Below are 18,598 nucleotides of genomic sequence, written 5' to 3'. Positions count from 1 at the left end.
AATATCTGTCAAAGGGGAAGGGTATCTAGTATAGCCAAGGCCTAGACCGACGTAACGGACCATATATAACCGATCCCAGAAAAGCACCACCTCGTAAGTCTACGTACTCTTGCGCTGGGATTCAACTCCAGTACTAGTATTACCCACTCCTCCACCTCCTCCCGTCCAGCTACACATTCCCAGTCAGAACGTGCCACCGAAAACGTGTCACACCCTTGAAATGGAGACGAGTGACCGCCCATGACGCACTTAAAATTACCACAAGGATCACAAAAAGGATCAGAAAAGTACTGCACATGTAACATCATGAGGTGCATAGATCGATCATGCGCTCTAATCACTACCCCCCACCCCTGATCAAACCCGATAAAGAACCCCCCGGGCCAACACCCGGTGTCTACGCAGCTAGTGGAGTCAGCTTTCACGTGATCACCAAATCAACTATCTACCACCACGAGCAAAGCCAGGCTCTCCCTAGCCTCCTACTCCCCTCGAGCTCATATAAACAGAACCTATGGGCGCTAGATTACTATATACGAACCCACCAGCCCCTACCAACAAGCCACCGCTACATGACGGTAATTATAACGGTATTTCGAGAGTATTCATTCCAGCGCGGCCACCCCACAGCACACCACAGCACTGTTCGGTGCTGCGCTCCACTATACTCAACAGGACGAACCTTCGAGAGCTCATGACCTGGCCCGGAGCCGGAGGTGTTACAATATTTGTAACGAGATAGTGCAAGACGCAACTCTACAGATAGCTCCATAGATATAGGTCCACGCTCCCGATTACCAACTCTCCAATTCCCCAAGCTCCCCAGCTCCCCACCATCACCACCATGGCTCCCAGACACCAGAGATCCTACCCTACATGCATGCACCGCCGCCGCCCCCAGCCTCGTTAACCCCTACCACCCCGAGTACACGAACCGGCGCGTGCATATGCGTGAAGAGCTTATTTCTTGGGACGTGCTATAGGTATATACGTACATTAACCGCATCCCTCGAGATAATGTATGTAGATACACCGCCTAGCCAGTACTGGTGCCCACAATGCAGGTCCCATGCTAAAAACGAAAGCGTGAGAAAAGAGAAGAGAAGAAAAGAGAAGAGAAGAAAAGAGGAGAGCGGCCGAAAAGAGAGCAATTGAACCAGCCCATTATACACCAAGAATACATAGCTCGATAGATAGATACAAGACCACCCACACACACACGCATGCATGCACGCATGAATGCAGAAGTAAACAGACAAAAAAAACCATTGTTTGCAGTAAGAAGTAGGCCCGCACCCAAACCACCCAAACCACCCAAAAGCCCAAAAACCCAACTAGATAACCAACCCCCCCAACCCCCCAACCCAGAAACCAAAGTAAAAAATAAAATAAAAATAAAAAAAAAGGCCACCACGTCACAATATATCACTCGCCCACCCCCCCGCCCCAAAAGCCATCTCATGTCAACCTCACCCCCTTCCCAAACGCCCCCGCCCCCATCCCCACCTCCCCCATCCCCATCCCCATCTGCGGCCCCAAGCTCACCATCGTCCCGCTTCTCCCCGCACTATACGCCCCCGCCATCTGCGGTATCGTCGCCTGCATGGCGACCCCCAACGCGGCCGACAGCGGCGTGGCCGCATACTGCTGCTGCTGGTGTCTGAACGCCGACCCGTTCATGAGGATGTACAGGTCCTTCGTCGGGCGCACGACGGTCCCCACCGCGATGAGCGTCGGTTTTGGAAACGGGTGCTCCTGTGTTATTGACTTGATGAGTTCCGCGATATTGATCACCAACTATCCATCCCATCGTTAGCAATTAACTTCCAAAGCTCGGACAAAACTCCCAGTGGGAAGAAAAAGGGGGGGAAAGTTACATTAGTAAACTTATTCGTCTCCTCCCAGAACCTCCTCCGCTCCGCCACATCCCCCTCCCTCACCGCCTCCCACTTCACCATCCCCAGTCTCCTCGCGGCCTCCGTCCCGGCCACACACAGCGCCGCCACCTCCCTCAGCTTCAACGCCACCGCCGGATTCGGCACCGACCCCGCCGCCGCCTTAATCTCGCGCTCAATCACCGGCAGCGTCGTCGTCGCGGCCGTCGTCGCCGCCACAAACTTCCCATACAGCGGCTCATCGCTATCAAACCCGCCGTCCACGGCCCCCGCCACCGCCAACCCCGGCGTCGGCGGCGGCTGCAGCATAAACACGTCCTGCCGCGGCGTCGACGGCAGACTCACCACCGAGCTACTATTCTTCAGTCTCAGCGGCGGCGGCGGCGGCGCATACAACCTCGCCGTCACGGGGGGCTCCTCTCCCGCGCCGGGCAGCAGCGGCCGCAGCGTCTCATAGCTGTGCTGAATCTCGATATACGATCCATACACCATGAGCAGCAGCGTCCTCACGTATCTCTTCTCCTGGCAGCCCGCGCCGCCCGTCTCGCGTATGAGTGCCAGCACGCGCTTAAACGCCGCGACGCACGCGTAGCATGCGTCAATGACCTGCGCCTCTTCGTCAGTCTCCTCGAATGCCTCGAGCGCGCTGACAAGCGTGCCGATGTGGATGTTGGCGGTGTAGAGCGCCGTGTCGATGGTGCTTGTGTCGCCCGCGGGGGCGGGGGTGAGCGACTGTACAAACTCCTCGATGGGGCCCTGCAGCGTCGACATTGCGTACAGGATTCCGCGTGCGGCCTCGCCGATGCGCGCGGAGGAGACGGACTGCGAGGAGCGTTTGTGCTCGGGGAGGCTGGAGAGGCGGCGGAAGAGGGGAGGGGCCGGTCTGGTGGGCTGCCACCACTACCATTACCATTACCGCTGCCACCGCCGCCGCGGACGACGGCAGAGTCGTGGGAGTAGCCGCGCTGGTGTTTTGCTTTCTGGAGTTGTAGGTGCTGCTCATCGACGGTGCGAAGGTGTTGCTGCTCGGCGTGCTTGCCCCGCGTGCCCACCATGCCCATGCGCCGGGTGTTGAGGATCGTGGACTCTGAGTTGCTGCGTGAGCGCTCAGTGGGCGTCTGCGGGAGGGGCTGCAGTGGCCCGGGGGACTTGAGGGCGGCTGGGAGGAGGGCCATCGGGAGGCTTTGCAAGAGTTGTTTGGGGGGCCGCCGCCCGGTGCCCATCGACGCCTTTTTGGCAGCCATGCCAGGGGTGTCACGGAAGGGGTGATTGTGGGCTCAAGTCCTCCTCCTCCCCCGCCGATCATTTCCCCTCCAATCATTCCTCCCCCTCCTCCTCCCCCTACTCCGCCTCCTTTCAGTGGCTTGATGGTGTCACCATTTCCATTTCCGGCGTCCGAGAACAGTGTTTCCGTGCTCGGTCGTGCCACCAATGTCGCTGCAGTGCTCAAAAAGTCGTTTTCGCTGCCACTGCATGGCATGCACGTTAGCAGCTGCCCCATATACCCGTACTACCTATTACTTCCCCTCTCCCTCCCCCCGGAAAAGCTCACCTCGACCCATTCCTCAGAAACCGCTTCAAGTTGTCCAGCCACGCGTCGCGGTCCGTCTCTTCGCCGTCCAGGTCCAGCACCGCCGCCGGCGGGAACGACAGCGGGTTGTGGTCCAGCTTCAGGATCTTGAGGTCGTGCATGTCGCCAATGTAGGCGGGGAGCGTTGTGATTTTGTTTTTCGACATGGAGAGTACCTGGATATAGGCTGGTTAGTTAGAGTCGGGGAGGGAAGCAGCTAGGGGGAGGAGAGAGAGGGAGAGAGAGAGAGGGAGGGAGAGAAGAGAACCTTAAGGTTAACGAGCGTGCCAAAGTCGGCAGGTAGTGCACGCAGTCGATTTCGTGATACGTCAAGAATCTCGAGTGACGGCAGTCGTGTAAGCTGTCCATCCCCCACCACATGCCCAAGCTCAGCTTCTTCTTCTTCATGTTCCTCTTCTTCCCAGAATCACCATTCCACCATTCACCCACAACAAACAAACAGACACAGAAGAGACGAGGGAGGGAAACTAACCGCAGCAGGGAACTCGCGCAGAAAGTTTGACCGCAGGTTAAGGTACCGCAGCCTCGGCAAGGCCGCAAACTCGTCCGAGAAGCCCGTGAGCTGGTTATGCGCAAGTGCTAGCCTATGCTCGTTCCTCACATGTCAGCCCTCTCTCTCTTCCGTCTTCCTCTAGCTTCCTCTTCCTCTTCCTCTTCCTCTTCCTCTTCCTCTTCCTCTTCCTCTTCCTCTTCCTCTTCCCCCCCCCCCCCCCCCTCCTGCACCTCCACCTCCTGCTCCTCTCCACCTCCACCTCCTCCCCCTATCCCTATTCCTATTCCTACTCCCCCTGCGACTCCACATCCTACTAACCTCTCAATCTCGCACTTTACCAGCTCCAGCACCTCCACCGGAATAGCCGCAATGCGCTGATGCGACAAGTCGATCGTGACCGGATCTCCGCGGGCGCGCGCGTCGGCGAGGGTATGCGTCACGAGCGTGATGCACGACGCCTTATCGAGCGGTGGTGGTATGGGCGGCGGCGTGGGTGTGGGCGTGGCCATGGTTGTGAATGAGCGGGCGGGAGAGGTGGCGGGGCGGTCGGTCATGTTGCTTGCTTGCTCGAGATCACGGGGAGGGGGAGGATTGGGGGGGGGGGGAAGGGTGCTGCTGGCTGGGCTGGGCTTTAAGGATAGAAGAGCAAGGTGGATGGATGGATGGGGTTACTTGTTTTGGTCAGCCTGCTTCGTTCGAATGGGAAGCGCAGTGGGTTCAAGTTTTTTTGTTGGTTTTTTTTTCTTTATTTTTTTTGTTGGTTTTTTTGTTTTTGTTTTTTTGCACCTCCCCTCTCTCGTGAACTCTTGTGTAGTGCTTGCTTGCTAGAAGCTCCCCCGGCCCCCGGCCCCCCTCTCCCAGGTCCCTCTCCCCCCCTCCACTCCCTCCGGTATCTACTGTAGCTAGGAGGGTATTCTGTCTGCTCTGCTCTATTCAGGGCAACGTTGACCGGGGCATCAAAGAAAGCTCCCTGTTGACATGTCAAGGGTAGTAAGCTAAGCTTATATAATACAGAAACCACTCCACTCCACCAGAGAACAGAGCCCGGAGAAGGTACCGCGGAGGGAGGTCTGGTCTGGCACCTTGAATATCACCACCCCCACCCCCTCCTCCTCTTCCCCAAAACACAGGAACAGACAGGCACAGGAACAGACAGGCACAGGAACGTCTCTCCCTTCCCCCCGGGTAAAGATACCTCTTCCCCGAAGGTTGAAGCACAGTTATGTACCTACATACATGTACTCTAGGCTATGGGTAGGTAGCTAGGGGTAGAGTACATAACCCCGTCCTGTATACAGACAAAGCAGTATGGTATTTCCAATTGACGACTGCATGTAAAATACCAACATTGATATCTATTAATACAAGTGCAATGTATTGGTGCCAATTGGTCTTGAATCAATGACGTCAAGAGCCTGCGACATCCACTCTCGCTTCCTTCCTCTCCAGCCAGCCAACTAACCCGTAAGCCAGGGTTAGGTTTTTCCAGACCGTGCACAATTGGATTAAAACAAACACGGACCCAGACCAAGGTACTGTAATGAACACAGTAGAGCAGATGGATGATGGATATTTAGGTTGAGGATACACAGACCCGCCAGAGTGGAGAGCCAGCTACTCTAGAGGCACCACTACCACCACCACCACCACCACGGCCAGCCAGCCAGTCAGTCAGCCAGCGAGTCCAGGATACCGATATAGATAGATCACTGGATGGATTTACAGAATTCACCCTCGCGAGGCAGGGAGGGAGTGGTGGTTGTTTATAGATAGCTGTCGGGTCGATCAAAGTTTATCCTCGCATCCTACACATCTATGGAACGGGCCCAGTGTTTGGTTCGTTCGCTTCATTAATCTCTACATGTAGTAGTAGAGTGTTGGTTGGCCAATCATGGGCCCAGCTGGCTGTGCTCGTACCACAGATGCATACTTTGTAACAAACGCGTAGTCATCAATGCCAAACGGCCTCTCTCTATCCGGGGCGCGCTCTTCATATAGATGCAGGCGAGGGAGTCCGTCAATAATTGAGGAGTGCACCCGCCAATAATGGTCTATTTTCAGAAAGGACACCGGAGAGAACGAAGCTTATATACGTTACTTGGGATCAGGTAATGTGCTGATCAGTACATTGTCTGGTAGGGGATGGAGATGTGCACACACGTGCAGATTGAATCTTGTGAACAACGAAAAACGTGATGGTAATTACAGGTATGCATGCGCTCTAATATCGCGCGCACGGGGAAGCTCTCGCCTCCGAGTCGACTAGAGTAGAGAATACCGGCATGCCGAAGCCGAGTGACAACGCCAGAACCGCAGTGTTTGGCGCAGAAGCAATTGTTCAGATGGGTATACTTACTCTAGGCGACAATACAAGTATCCAAACACCCAGCTCCCAGCCCTAAATCACTTCAATACTACATGTACTTGACCTGTTCTCTCCACCGTCCAAGAGCCTCCCATCTCAATCAGGGCCCTGTCATTAGTCACCAGCGATTAACCCACCACCACCCCGCGCTCTTGGTGGGGCTCAACACCGTCCTCCCGCCTACAACCCCCGCGTATCTCTCAGACCCTCAAGAAAATAAACTTGTTCACAACAACCACGCATATAAACCACCCCCGCCGTGAATCTCCCCCCGCCGCCCCCACCCCGCCCCGCATCCCTCCCTCCCTCCCTCTCCCGTTCCCCCTCCCCCCCCCCCCCGTCCTCCCGCCGAGAAGAACACTCCCTCCATTGCAATCCTCCCGGGCACGTTCAGCTTCAATTCGTAATTGGCATACAGGAAACCATAGTTCTTGCATTAACGAATTACTCCATAAATATTCGAATCTCCCTTTCCAATCCTTTTTTCTTTATTGTTGTCTCTCACTCACTATAATACTACCACCACTACTACCACTTCTACTACCACCACTACTACTACTATCACTGAGCCCGGGAGAACCGCACAATGAGTTTCTTCCCCGGACCTCCATGTTCACATTGTGTCTAGTGGACGTGTCGACGACCAGGACATATTCCTCCGTGGCTTTGAGATTCTCCAGGTGTCGTCTGCAATTTATAGTACCATCAATTCCAATTGAGGACCACCACCGTCGGCGCTACTCTTCTTCTTCACCCCCCTCTTCCTCCCCCTCCTCTGCTCCTCCCATTGGCCTCGGCGGCCTCTGCTCTCGACGGCCTAGCACAATCCAGCAATTACGTGGTGGTGCCCCTCCTGCTGCTACTACTGCTGCTGCTACTCTCACCACCACCACCACCACCACCACCACAAAGTGGCCATCATCAGTGCGGACCTCCATGGACAATTTCTTCATCGACGCCCTCGTGCGGGCGAGTCTCTGCAAACACCACTCCTCGACCCTCCCCACGCCCGCCCGCACCCGCGCAATCTGCACCATCCGCCGCGTGCCCTCCAGCCCGCACCACGACTTCCCCATCATCGACCTCACCCCGCGCCCGCCCTTCTCCCCCGCCGTCAAGTCCGAGCTCAAATCCTTCTCCGACCCCTACTACGACGGGTCCTACGACGACGACTCCCCCGCCCACCCCGCCACACCCGACGACCTCGACGACGACGATGCCCCGCCGCCCAAGCCATTCCCCAACGACCCCAAGGCAACTGTTCGGCCCCCGCTCCCATGGCACGCCTGCACCACGCCCGAGTCCCAATCCGCGCTGCGGCGCTTCAAGCGGCACCTCGCTGACCCGCACACCCCCCACGAAACCCTCTACCGGAGCTACCGCGCCCTGCCCACCCCGCAGATCCTACACCTGCAACTCCACCACATCAACGCCTTCACCGCGCGCATGATGACCGTCCCCCAGCGCACCGAGCCCGCCATGCTCCGCTACCTCGCAGTCCTCGACGACCTCCGCGCCGCCTCCCTCCCCATCACCCGCCCCGAATACAACGCCGCCATCTCCTTCGTCGCCCGCTCCTTCGACGCCGTCACCCCCTCCGACGCAAAAGCCGCCATCCACCTCTGGCAGCAGTCCGAGTCCCCCACCACCACCACCACCGCCGCCGCCGCCGCCGGCGTACCCAGCGACATCACAACATTCAACATCCTCCTCGACATGGCGTCCAAATCCGACACGCCGCTCCTCGTCGAATGGCTGCTGCGCGAGCTCTCCTCGCGCGGAATGGCGCCAGACCGCTTCACACACACAACGCTCATCACGTACCACGGTCTCCGCGGCGACGGCGAGGGCGTGCGGATGGCATACCGCGCGCTCGTCGACGCCGGCGAGATCGTCGACACAGTGGTCCTCAACGCCGTGATGGCCGCCTTCCTGCGCGCCGGGCAGCCGCAGAGCGCCGAGTACATCTACGAGAACATGAAGCGGGCCGCTCTGGACCCGGGGCACCCGCCGCCGGCGCGGGGGCCGGCGGACAGAGACTGGGTTGGGAAGCGGCGGTGGGCAAAGGTGCTGAAAGCCGTAGCGGAGCGGCGGCGACGAATCATCGGCGGGTATATGAAGGAGTTTAATGCGTCGCTTGCGCCGGACGTGTACACGTTCAACATGGTTGTGCTGCAGAGCGCAAAGACGGGGGATTATGAGCGGGCGATGGCGCTGTTTCGGGAGATGGGGGTGCTGGGGGTGCGCGTGGATGAGACGATTTTGGTGGCGCTGTTGAAGGGGTTTTATTGGTATGGGGGCATGAGCCAGACGCCGTGGACGCCCGAGAGGCTGGAGGAGGTGGTGGCGTGGGCGTTTGATGCGCGGAGGGGCATCGTGATGGAGAAGAGCTTGGCGAAGTGGATACTGATGAGTACGGCGAGGGTGTATAATAGCAAGGAGCTTGTGCTGAAGATTTGGCCGAGGATCACGAAGAGGTGGGTGCGACAGGGTGGGGAGGTGGATCCGGAGACTCGTGAGGTTTTGAAGGGCTTGGTGGGGCACGGGGGGGGAGGTGCGTGAGTGAGCAGGTGTTGTGAAATGTAAGTTTATAGTAAATATCTTGTGGCATTTTGTAATTCCTTTCTTGTAGAATACCTAGAGTCTGTATATAAAAAGTGTACAACGAATACCAGTTTTCAAGCAGGTCGTGTGAGGAAGTGAAATGTTGTATCAAAGTTGAATACGGGATGAGAATTCTATTACAAGTCTTCAATCCCATTGACGAAAAAAGGTATCTACCTCATCTCAGCCTCTCTCCCCAAAGCAAATACCACCTTCCATCCACACCCCAAACTATACCTTCCGCAAATCCCCAACCACCAAGTAATGCGTTAACGATAAACACCGGATCATGAACTATCACTCCCCCCCCATATTCCACCAACCCGGAACAAAATCCACACCCCAGACGGATACATAGGATGACAGACCTCAGCTTATATTCTTAACAATTTTATCAATTAACAAACATCTACCAAAAACCCCACCAAAATAACGTTTCCCCGAAACGCCCCCCTTTATTTAATTACTTCCATTCCCCCCCGGAGGATTCGGCCCCCCAACACCACTCCGTAAGGAGTAGAAAGATCTAGATTCCTATTGAGTCGAACCTTCAGACAGTGCGCGATACCAACCAGTTAGTGGCTAATCGGCACGACCATATCGAGGGGCCACTAAACAGCTTCCTGCTCCGGTTTTTCGTTGTGATCGAACGCATATCCCTTAGATATGGGCCTTCCCCCTCTGTTAATACATACCGCTACCAAGCTTCCCCGGCCACATGTAAGCATTACCGAAAGAATCAGAACCCTGCACATAATTTGCCGACACCTGATGGAGCCACGTGGAACCCGACCTCTTAAAAGTGATTTCTAGATTCGAGTGCTGGTGCATGTTTTGAAAGTGCACGGTGGCCGATTAGAAATTTCTAGGTACCTGAGTATCAAAGGGTCGCTAGACTTGAAATATCACATCCCTCCCTGAATTTCTCGATATTCGATAATACTAGGGCTTTCCCCCCCCCCCCCCCCTCTCTTTGATCTGGTGGTTGACGCGACGATCATGAGATATCACTCGATAGCAGGGAGAAAAATTCCGTGACCACACTAAAGAAGTTCGATTGGCTGGTTCATTATTCCATAATAGCAACCAATGATTCAAAGACTTAATAAGGATAGAACCTTCAACGGCACCGCGGCCGGCCAGACATAAAATATTTGCCTCCCAAACCAAGGTATTGTGATCAGAAAAGATTCCGTTTTATAGGGGTAACATCTCGAGTTATGCGAGAGGTTCCGAAAAAAAAAAAAAGGTATACAAGAAAAGCGCATCTAGTAGAGTTGATTAACACCAATTGAGCCCATTAAGGTACGATCTAAGCAAGAATTACCACAAAATAACCAGCAGACACTCTTAGCACCCCACGAATAACTAACTGGATATTTTACGATCTTGGCCAAATAGCATACTAGACATCACCGGATATCCCTAACTCTAGGGTCTCTATTGACAGACCAATTTATTGAATCTAGCGTAGATATAAATACGACCTGGAGGAGGCTTTATATCTGCTAGGGCATTTCGAGTGTTGGTGGTTTTTTCAAATCGTAATATGGTTTCCTCCAGCAGATTAAGCTACAGCTTAAAAATTCTCTCATATAATTAAGCGCATCATAACATTTCAAGAATATTTAAGCGTTGTATGCTCTCCTGCATGCACAATGCCGCCCCTCGAGGATCGAGATTTAATTTAGGTGTTATTACAACTACTCTTTTGTTAGCACGAGTCACACTTTTCCAGAGGGAGCGGATCTGATTGACTAAGAGACGATCACCCCCATCATGTGATGTGGTAGTCAGCCCAGGATAAGTGAAATTGATTCAAACCACCCTGGACTCCGATGGAGTACCTCCCTCGCTTACCATATAGAATCGAGGGAAGGTAATGATGAGTGGGTACATGTAGTCTCCACCCTAGATACCGCGCAACAGAAGTACTATTGCCTCGAACTCGCCGCCGGTCACCACTCCACAAAGTCCATAGAACTCAGATATTCAGGTCACGCCACCCCATGGAAAGCGTCTGCTTAAATTATGCATTAATGGTAAGATATAAATACATACATCTCAAGAATTAGAGGGCCTATCTGGCGTCAAGGCGAAAGGTGGTTTCCTTGCTTGAATTCTCATCTATATCATCTTACTATAATTGGTCGATGCTATATTGATGCTGTTATCTGACTTTAGTTTTCAGGGTATCGAATATATAATGACCCTAACGCCGTTGTGTATATATCCTTACAGACGCCGAGTGCCCTGGATGGGCGTGTTCCAAATAGAGTCTCCAGGAAGGCTCGCATATATAAGTCCTTCTGTTTTTGAAAAGAGGCTACACCTTATAAGACCATCGAGAAGTTACACAAGTATAGTAGTGAGCGCCGATCTCTGAATCGAATATGCGCACGTCGATCCCTAATTATTCATGGTGCTTCACGTTAATATCTCTTCTCTTGCTCGGCTCAAAAAAAGAACAAAAGGTATAGGAACTACCCCTCCTTAAGTCTATCCCACTCTGGGCTGAGCCCTGGAACTTCGGCACCGGCCAAAGGCCAGAGCCACTTCGTGCCAACCCACCATGGATGTTCTTGGCTAGAATTAATATTTGGACGTCGACGCCAAGGCCGGTCGGAGGCGTCTAACCGGTTTAGGTGCGCTGGTATTTATACACCTGCCAACTTATGTGCCTCGCAGACCCGGTGGAGACTTTGAAAATCCGGGGCAAAGTTTCAAAGCGGACCTAACAGCATAGGAGAAGAGCTAATGCTAAATACTTCGCTCCTTTCGGTCCATCGATCACATAATATCACTCGCGAAGGGAGCTTGACCTGGTCATGCACTGGTCCTTGTGTTATCTACCAGTAGAAATAACTCATAGTATGGCGGAAGAGAGCCTGACTGTTCTACTCATCTTGAATGGGCACTCTTGCGATTTTTTTGGTTGGGAATTGGAGTTCACTGCTCGATCGAGCTCATGGACACTAGTCCTCCGGTATGGGATTTGAGTCTGGCGAACAGTCCTGGAGGAGTACTGATGAGGCGTCGGCGAAGTCCACAGCTCAAAACAAGAACAAAATCTGACCGAGGGTTGTGAGCGGCTTTATATGAACAGATAGATGGATGAGTAGCCCTCCCAGAGAGAGGCTTACCGCATGTAAAGAGAAAAATCCGATGGTCCAACAATTGGTCACTCTCGTTACAGTGTGCCGTTCTAGACATTTGAATACTGCCAGTAGAGGTTGATTAGGGTGCTGGTACTACAGGACCAACATCGCCACCCATCTGCAACCGTGACAACTCCAGCGTGACTCTAATCTAATCTAGCGTTACATCTACATCTAAATCTACATCTACCCTCCTCTCCGCATCCCATCGATCCCATCCCATCGGTCCCCCCACCACAAGTACCACCCCCCCCCCCCCGGGACCTTGGACCCTTCCTTCCACTCCTCCACCCCTCCTTTACCACATCCCATCCCATCATCCCATCTCCCGCCGCACCCACATCACATTCTCCTCCCTCCCCTCCACCCCTACCGCGGTTGAAAAGGCAAAAGGCAAAAGGCAAATCAAAACAAAAACCGAGTGACAACCAATGAACCACCAATGACCCAATGACCCACCAACCCCACGATCGCGCGATGGCATCCTTACGTATATACCACAGATTCAAAAATTCAAAATATCCCTCTCTTCTGCCCATAGGCGATTAGAGTACAAGCTATTCGAAATGCGCCCGTCAACATCTTAAGATCGAGCTGACCCCCCTGTTTAAAAGTACCCCAAAGTACTCCCCACTCCCCACTCCCCACTCCCCCCAGGCCAGACCAGACCAGTTAGAGGCGCTGTACTGTTGACCTCCCCACAGCAACAACAACAACAACCACCCCCCACGTAAAAAGCGAGAAAACGTCATCCTCGCTTATCTCACCCGCGCGCCCCATTCGCCGCAAAGGAAAAAGAAATTCCAACCACAACCACAACTAGCAGGACTGCTTTCCAAATAGGAAAAGGGCCCACAAATCTGTTTTACCAGCAGAGCAGGAGGCGCTAGTTAGAGTTAAAACCTCGGATAATTGTTCAAGCGATGTACATACTCTAACAAAGTGGATAAGCGCCAACTATTGGGTAGATGTATGTACAGTAGGTACATACAGAAATTTAGAATGAACATCCGGGGTATGTGCCGATGAGGATTTAAATTGGCTCTTTATCCGATGAAGTGTGGGGTTCTCTTCTCCTCTGAATTTCTTAAAAATACAGTCTACTTTAATGTAATTTGCATAGCTACAAGTAGCGGGAGCATTCGATGGGTAATTTGAAGTGTTACACAGGATAAGGCACCGTAACAAGTGAGCGAGTGAGTGAAGAAAGAGCAGCAAGAAATTAAGTCCAAAGCACCATTTCAATTCTTTGTATAACTTTGGGGACAAATTGTAATCCCTCCCAATCTCACTCAGTGAAGCAAGCCTAGATGTAAAAAAAAAGAAAAGGGAAAAAGAAAGGGAAAAAGAAAGGTCAAGAAAGAAGGAAAGGAGTTCCTTTCATCTTAAGGGAAATTACAGAATAAACGCTACGCTATATGAGAAGAAAATCAGAAATCACGCAAAACGGGCTTAACACCACCCTTCCAGTCATCACGCTCGTAGTAGCGGAAAACAAGATCGTAACCGTCGAGATCATGGCGAATCTTGTCAACGCGCCTGTAGCCCTTGATGGCATCCATCCTCGCGTTTCTCTTTGCTGCCGTGGTATCGTAGACACCCCCTCCCTGGGCACGCTCCAAGCTGTTCGGCTGGGCCTCAAACAAGGTGACCGAGAATCTTCCCGGACGGAAAATTCCAACAACGTGCTCCAGGATTTCAGCAGTCTCACGCCCAGATTGGCGTCCTGGCACATTGGTCTCAAACGAAGCGTAAGAGCAGTGGGGTTCCGGCGTGACGTGCACGGTGAAATAATGGGTGGTGGGGACGTTCGGGTCAGGGGACGGGATGACGGCATTGGCCGAGAATCCGCAAGGGCTAAAGATGTAGGAGTCGACGCAGGCATCAGGGTACTTGGATCGCGGGTATGTGTCATCGAGTCCACAAGCCTTCGAGACGATAGAACCGAGAGCATGACCCTCGCTGGTAAGCTCCTCTGGAAGCTCATCATCCTCGTCAGATGAGGCCTCCCCAGAATCCTCATGCTGTTGGCGCCTGAATTGACTCGCAGCCAAGGCACTAGCATTAGCAAGGTAAAATTGCTTGGCCTTAGTTTCATCCAAATCAGTCATCAAGACCTCAAGGGTCTCATCGAAAATCCCATTTCCACTGCCCCCATCTCGTCCACCGCCGATATTCTTGTACACAATGTCGTTGGCCTCCGGGAAAGTTAGTATTTTTGTCTCCGTGGGTATGTCAAACGGCTCGGCAAGCTCGTTTGTGGGTGTCAGAGGTGGGGAAAGCATGGTTCCTGGGTTGGTCAAGTAGAGGTACCAGTGCTCGCCGTTCATCTTTCCAACCATATAGGCGCTCCCGTTGAGGAACCACTCATCAAGATATTCAACCTCATCCCTCCAACTCTTGTGGGGGTGCATCTGCTTATCGGGGAACATGAAAGACTTCCTAGAGTAGAAAACACGGTATGGGGTAGCAACGTGGGCCCCGCCATTGTTGAAACCAGCTTCAGCAGCAATGCGAAGCATCTCCGGAAGACCATTGAGAAGGGTGGTTGTTCCACAGGTCTTGAGAATAACTTTATGGGGAAAGACAAACATGCTACTTTCACTCAAAAGGTATGCGTCCACGTTGTCGTTCTTGACAACCGAGAGGACCTTGCACTTGACGATGTCCAACATCTGCTCCCATCTCTCTTTTGTGATGTATTTGAGACCATTTTGGTGGGTAGTGGGTGGGAGCAACTCCGGGGAAGGTGTGAACCAGACTTCGAGAAGCTTCTCTGGGCCTAAAAGAATTCACGGGTTAGTTGATGTAGTCTGCAATTAGGAAATCGGACAATTACCTTCGAAAGCATTGGTTGAATCAAGGTCGGCAGTTGCTTCATAGTTGATCGACAGAGCAGTTGCCTTGGAGGTTGAAGAACTGACCATTGTGAATTATTTGGATGATTATTGGTTGGTGTATGATTATACTAATTCTTGGCAAAGACGATGGATGCGATGTCTTTCTTAAATAGAGGTTGGGTGATGGGTGCTCAAAGGTGTGGGGAAGATTGAATGGATGGAGATGCTGTGTTGTGGGGATCTGTCTTTTTTTCTCTTTCACTTTAATCCTTTGTAGTCTTTCAATTGGACAGAAAGCTACTTCCGCCCCGCCGTCAAGATGCCGATGCTCTTTCGAGGTACCGGTCGAGCAGACGAGGGGTTAGAGTACTGATGTAGAAATTTGGGGTTGAAGCTAAATGCGGCTGAGGCGAGTAAATTTTTGCGGTTTTGCGGGAGTCGTGTTATCTGGGCCTAGTAGTAGTGAAAACGACGTCAGTACTGATGTCATTCTTTACGGAATTGAATTTGGGTGAAGAATCATCCGGGCTAGATTATAGGAACATTTAAGGAATTCTATTGGATATTTTCATTGGGCAGTGTGTTTTTTTTCTTCAATCGAATGGGTGGTCTTTCTAGGCGTTCGGGTGATTCTAATGTGGATGGGTTGCGTTGAATCGGAATTGGTATGGGAAACCTACTTCTTTCGTAGAGACAAGAAACGGAGCAGGTCCTTTCGGCTCATAAGAATGAAAAGATCTTGCTCGGTAAGTTTTAGTTTTTGGCTATGTGCAGCCTAGAAACGGAGTCCAGTATGCTCGCCAGAATTGTCGACGAACAGACGTGACTGCCGTTTGTGTGGGTTTATTTGGGGGGGAACGTTGAGGTTGTCGTTGTGAGACAGCTTTGCGGCTCCTTTGGTGATCTCTCTTTTAAGAAATCGAAATTTTGCTTGTGTTCGGGGGAATCTCTAATTAATTTTGTTGGGTGGGAGTTTTGTAGTGGGAATTGATGCGACAAGATGAGGAGCCAGAGGGGAGAGGAAGTCCCGTCTTTTGAATCTTCGGGGAGAAGTGGGGTTCGCGTCAGGTATGGTGGGTTTTTTTTCTCTCAGAAGAGGGGGGGGGGGGGGAATGAAGGGGAGGGGGGTGGGTTAAAAAGCAAAGTCACTACCGCACGAAGAACCCAGGCATGGAAAAAATTCTTTTGCTGTCCAGAAAAAAAAAACTCTATCAGAATAACGAATCCGAACCGCACCCCCAACCATCCATCGCAACCTGCACCACGCGTATAATTGCCCCTTGAACAAGAAGTAATGGCAATCATCTCGTCCTGTGCAGCAAGTGGAGAATAATTTGCCTTCTCTCTTGTGGACAAAGACTACATATGTAATTTCTGCTCTTCTGCTTGGTTACTACGGTACTGTACCTACTCGCTCATGGGTATTGAATCCTGGGTGCCTCTGTGGCCTGGGCGGGTGCTGTCGTGGAAGAGGCAGGCATGTAACAGTCCCAGTTCCTGACCTAGCCACTCTTGTCTTGGGCTTTTCCGTCTATGCGCTCAAATTCACAACCTCTGCGGGGTTTTTATTTTGGTATTTTATTTTTTGGGGTGTTTTTGGTCCCTTTCCGATGATTTTTCCCTATTATTTATTGCGCTCCCCCCCCTCCCCCCAGTTACAGAGGGCACTTACCACCAGTAGTCATCCATGTCAACCCTATCCTTGGACCCTCGATCTTGTAACCGTTCCATGATCAGAGCATGAGTGTTTAGAATCTTGACCAAAACGTTCCCCTCTCTGCACGTAAGCGCAGAGAAGAGATGTAATAACCGAAATTATGATTGTGCCTTATGTCTGATCATCGCAGTGGAAAGTTTTTTGCTACAGACCTACTTTTTTGAATTGTTTGTCGGATACATGGCACGATATATGATAGTTGGAGATGTATGGAAGCCTCTAGATGCTCATTTGCTAGAAACCTCGCATCAGAGACCACAAATTTGTGAAGGTCTGCTGCATCTCTGACGAGGCAAATGAGATGGAAAATGATATCGTGATAGATGGCAGACAGCAGGTAGAGAAGTATTTGAGAAAAGAAGGATCGTCGTGTGTCCAACGAGGTTGTTCCTTTATTCTAATTCGACGCCTCGTAGGTGGTGGGTATCAAACTGGAAACCTTTACCTTCGTTTTCCCCCGGAATAAGTGCCGTTTTGCAAATCATGACGGCCGCATCTTTTTTTTTCTTGCAGAGATCTGCCTAAAGTTTTCGAGTTCTGTACGGCGTGCTATTCGGGTGATCGGTTGTTTCTACTGATATCTCGGTTTTTCTTTGTTCGATCTAAGGTTTCTATCTCAAAGACATGGACCGGCCTTTGTTCTTATTTGGTCCCTTCTCCTCGACTGCTATTCTATCGTCCATTTTGGCCCAACAGCTCCAAAAAAAAATACCAAGAATGTAAGGATAGTTACCTCTCCCCTGACAACTTATCCCATAATCCCTCAACAAACGACAAACCGGATTTGGTACTAGAGATGTGTTGCTTTTCTCCCCTCAGCTACTACGCCGGCCGGCGCAAGAGTGCTTCATCTACCGAAATATTGCGTATTGATGTCTGTATCCAGATGGTTGTTTCCCTACAGAGATCCTTTCAATGACTTTCCAATTATATCACGCATCCTGCACATCTACTCCACTTGGAGTATGATATCATGCACGCAATACTGATACCAGTACCGGTACAAACTCACATCTTCCCATCTACAGACACACATACAGTCGTGCCCCCCACTATATTACATTAACGCCATGCGTTTTTTTCATTTTTCGAAAATCACATGGCCCTATGAGCTGGCAGTGCTTGAGGAGAGGGGGTTTTCCCAAGGCCAAAGTTGATCTCGGATAGTATAGCGGGAGACGGAGGATAAACCCTGGGTAGTAAAACGCTTGTGGCGTACTAGAGAAAGTTCTTTCTAGATTCCATCAACCCAACGTCTACGCATAATCTGTGCGGGGATGGGTAAAACGGACCGTTTAGTCTGGGGAAGTCTCGGAGTAACCTTTTTGGAGATGAGGTTTACGATGAATTGTGGGGGAACAAAATTGCGGTTATCCTTGTTACCAATCGCGGGGTACGGTACTGGCCAGAGATGTTCTTTGGCAGAGCCTGTAGAGTACTACATAGCTGGTTCACCCGTCACGTCACGTACATACATGTAGTTGCGTTGCACGGGGGCAGATAGGTATGCCTGATTACCTACTCTAGCACGCATCTATCGCCAGATGCACGGAAAATTTCATCGGGATGCGTACATCATAAGTCTACTCTACTCTACAGCGATTCACAGGCATTTGGCGAATACACCCATTTGGCGAATTTGTATGTAGCAACCAGCTAGCAACTAGTAAAACCTCGAGTTTGACTAAGATATCTTGATTCTTATTGGCCTTAATCCCTGTTCGCCAAATGGGTGTATTCGCCAAATGACTGTGAATCGCTGTACTCGTATTTCAGTGACGTTTTTGAACTGGGCCATTATTGCATACACCCAAAATCATGAGCTTGGTGTATTTTTGTATGGCATGCAATATCAGTCGCGTCCACAAACGTCAGTGAAATACGAGTATACATATTACAGTACCTACATACATTGTACATGCCTCACACAGATAA

The 18,598-nt window shown here is 51.7% G+C and overlaps 4 protein-coding genes across 4 annotated transcripts; 1 reads left to right on the top strand and 3 right to left on the bottom strand.

Annotated features, from left to right (window-relative positions):
* Positions 1–1,458: 1,458 nt before the first annotated feature.
* On the bottom strand, positions 1,459–4,533 carry LAJ45_04825 (uncharacterized protein; the record flags this gene model as incomplete). Its single annotated transcript, XM_046114401.1, has 7 exons — positions 1,459–1,797; positions 1,878–2,717; positions 2,806–3,364; positions 3,448–3,641; positions 3,734–3,826; positions 3,959–4,070; positions 4,298–4,533. 7 exons carry the CDS (start codon positions 4,531–4,533, stop codon positions 1,459–1,461), a joined length of 2,373 nt encoding a protein of 790 aa, XP_045972427.1.
* A 2,420-nt stretch (positions 4,534–6,953) lies between these two features.
* On the top strand, positions 6,954–8,906 carry LAJ45_04823 (uncharacterized protein; the record flags this gene model as incomplete). Its single annotated transcript, XM_046114399.1, has 1 exon — positions 6,954–8,906. One exon carries the CDS (start codon positions 6,954–6,956, stop codon positions 8,904–8,906), a length of 1,953 nt encoding a protein of 650 aa, XP_045972425.1.
* On the bottom strand, positions 7,082–7,420 carry LAJ45_04824 (uncharacterized protein; the record flags this gene model as incomplete). Its single annotated transcript, XM_046114400.1, has 1 exon — positions 7,082–7,420. One exon carries the CDS (start codon positions 7,418–7,420, stop codon positions 7,082–7,084), a length of 339 nt encoding a protein of 112 aa, XP_045972426.1.
* Positions 8,907–13,536: 4,630 nt separating the features above from the next.
* Positions 13,537–15,033, bottom strand: LAJ45_04822 (uncharacterized protein; the record flags this gene model as incomplete). Its single annotated transcript, XM_046114398.1, has 2 exons — positions 13,537–14,888; positions 14,946–15,033. 2 exons carry the CDS (start codon positions 15,031–15,033, stop codon positions 13,537–13,539), a joined length of 1,440 nt encoding a protein of 479 aa, XP_045972424.1.
* Positions 15,034–18,598: the final 3,565 nt, after the last annotated feature.

This window comes from Morchella importuna (genome assembly GCF_003444635.1).
Source record: "Morchella importuna strain M04M26 chromosome Unknown Morimp01GS012, whole genome shotgun sequence".
Classification (NCBI taxonomy): domain Eukaryota; kingdom Fungi; phylum Ascomycota; class Pezizomycetes; order Pezizales; family Morchellaceae; genus Morchella; species Morchella importuna.
Note: the sequence above shows the minus strand (reverse complement) of the source record. Positions and strands in the feature narration are given on the sequence as shown.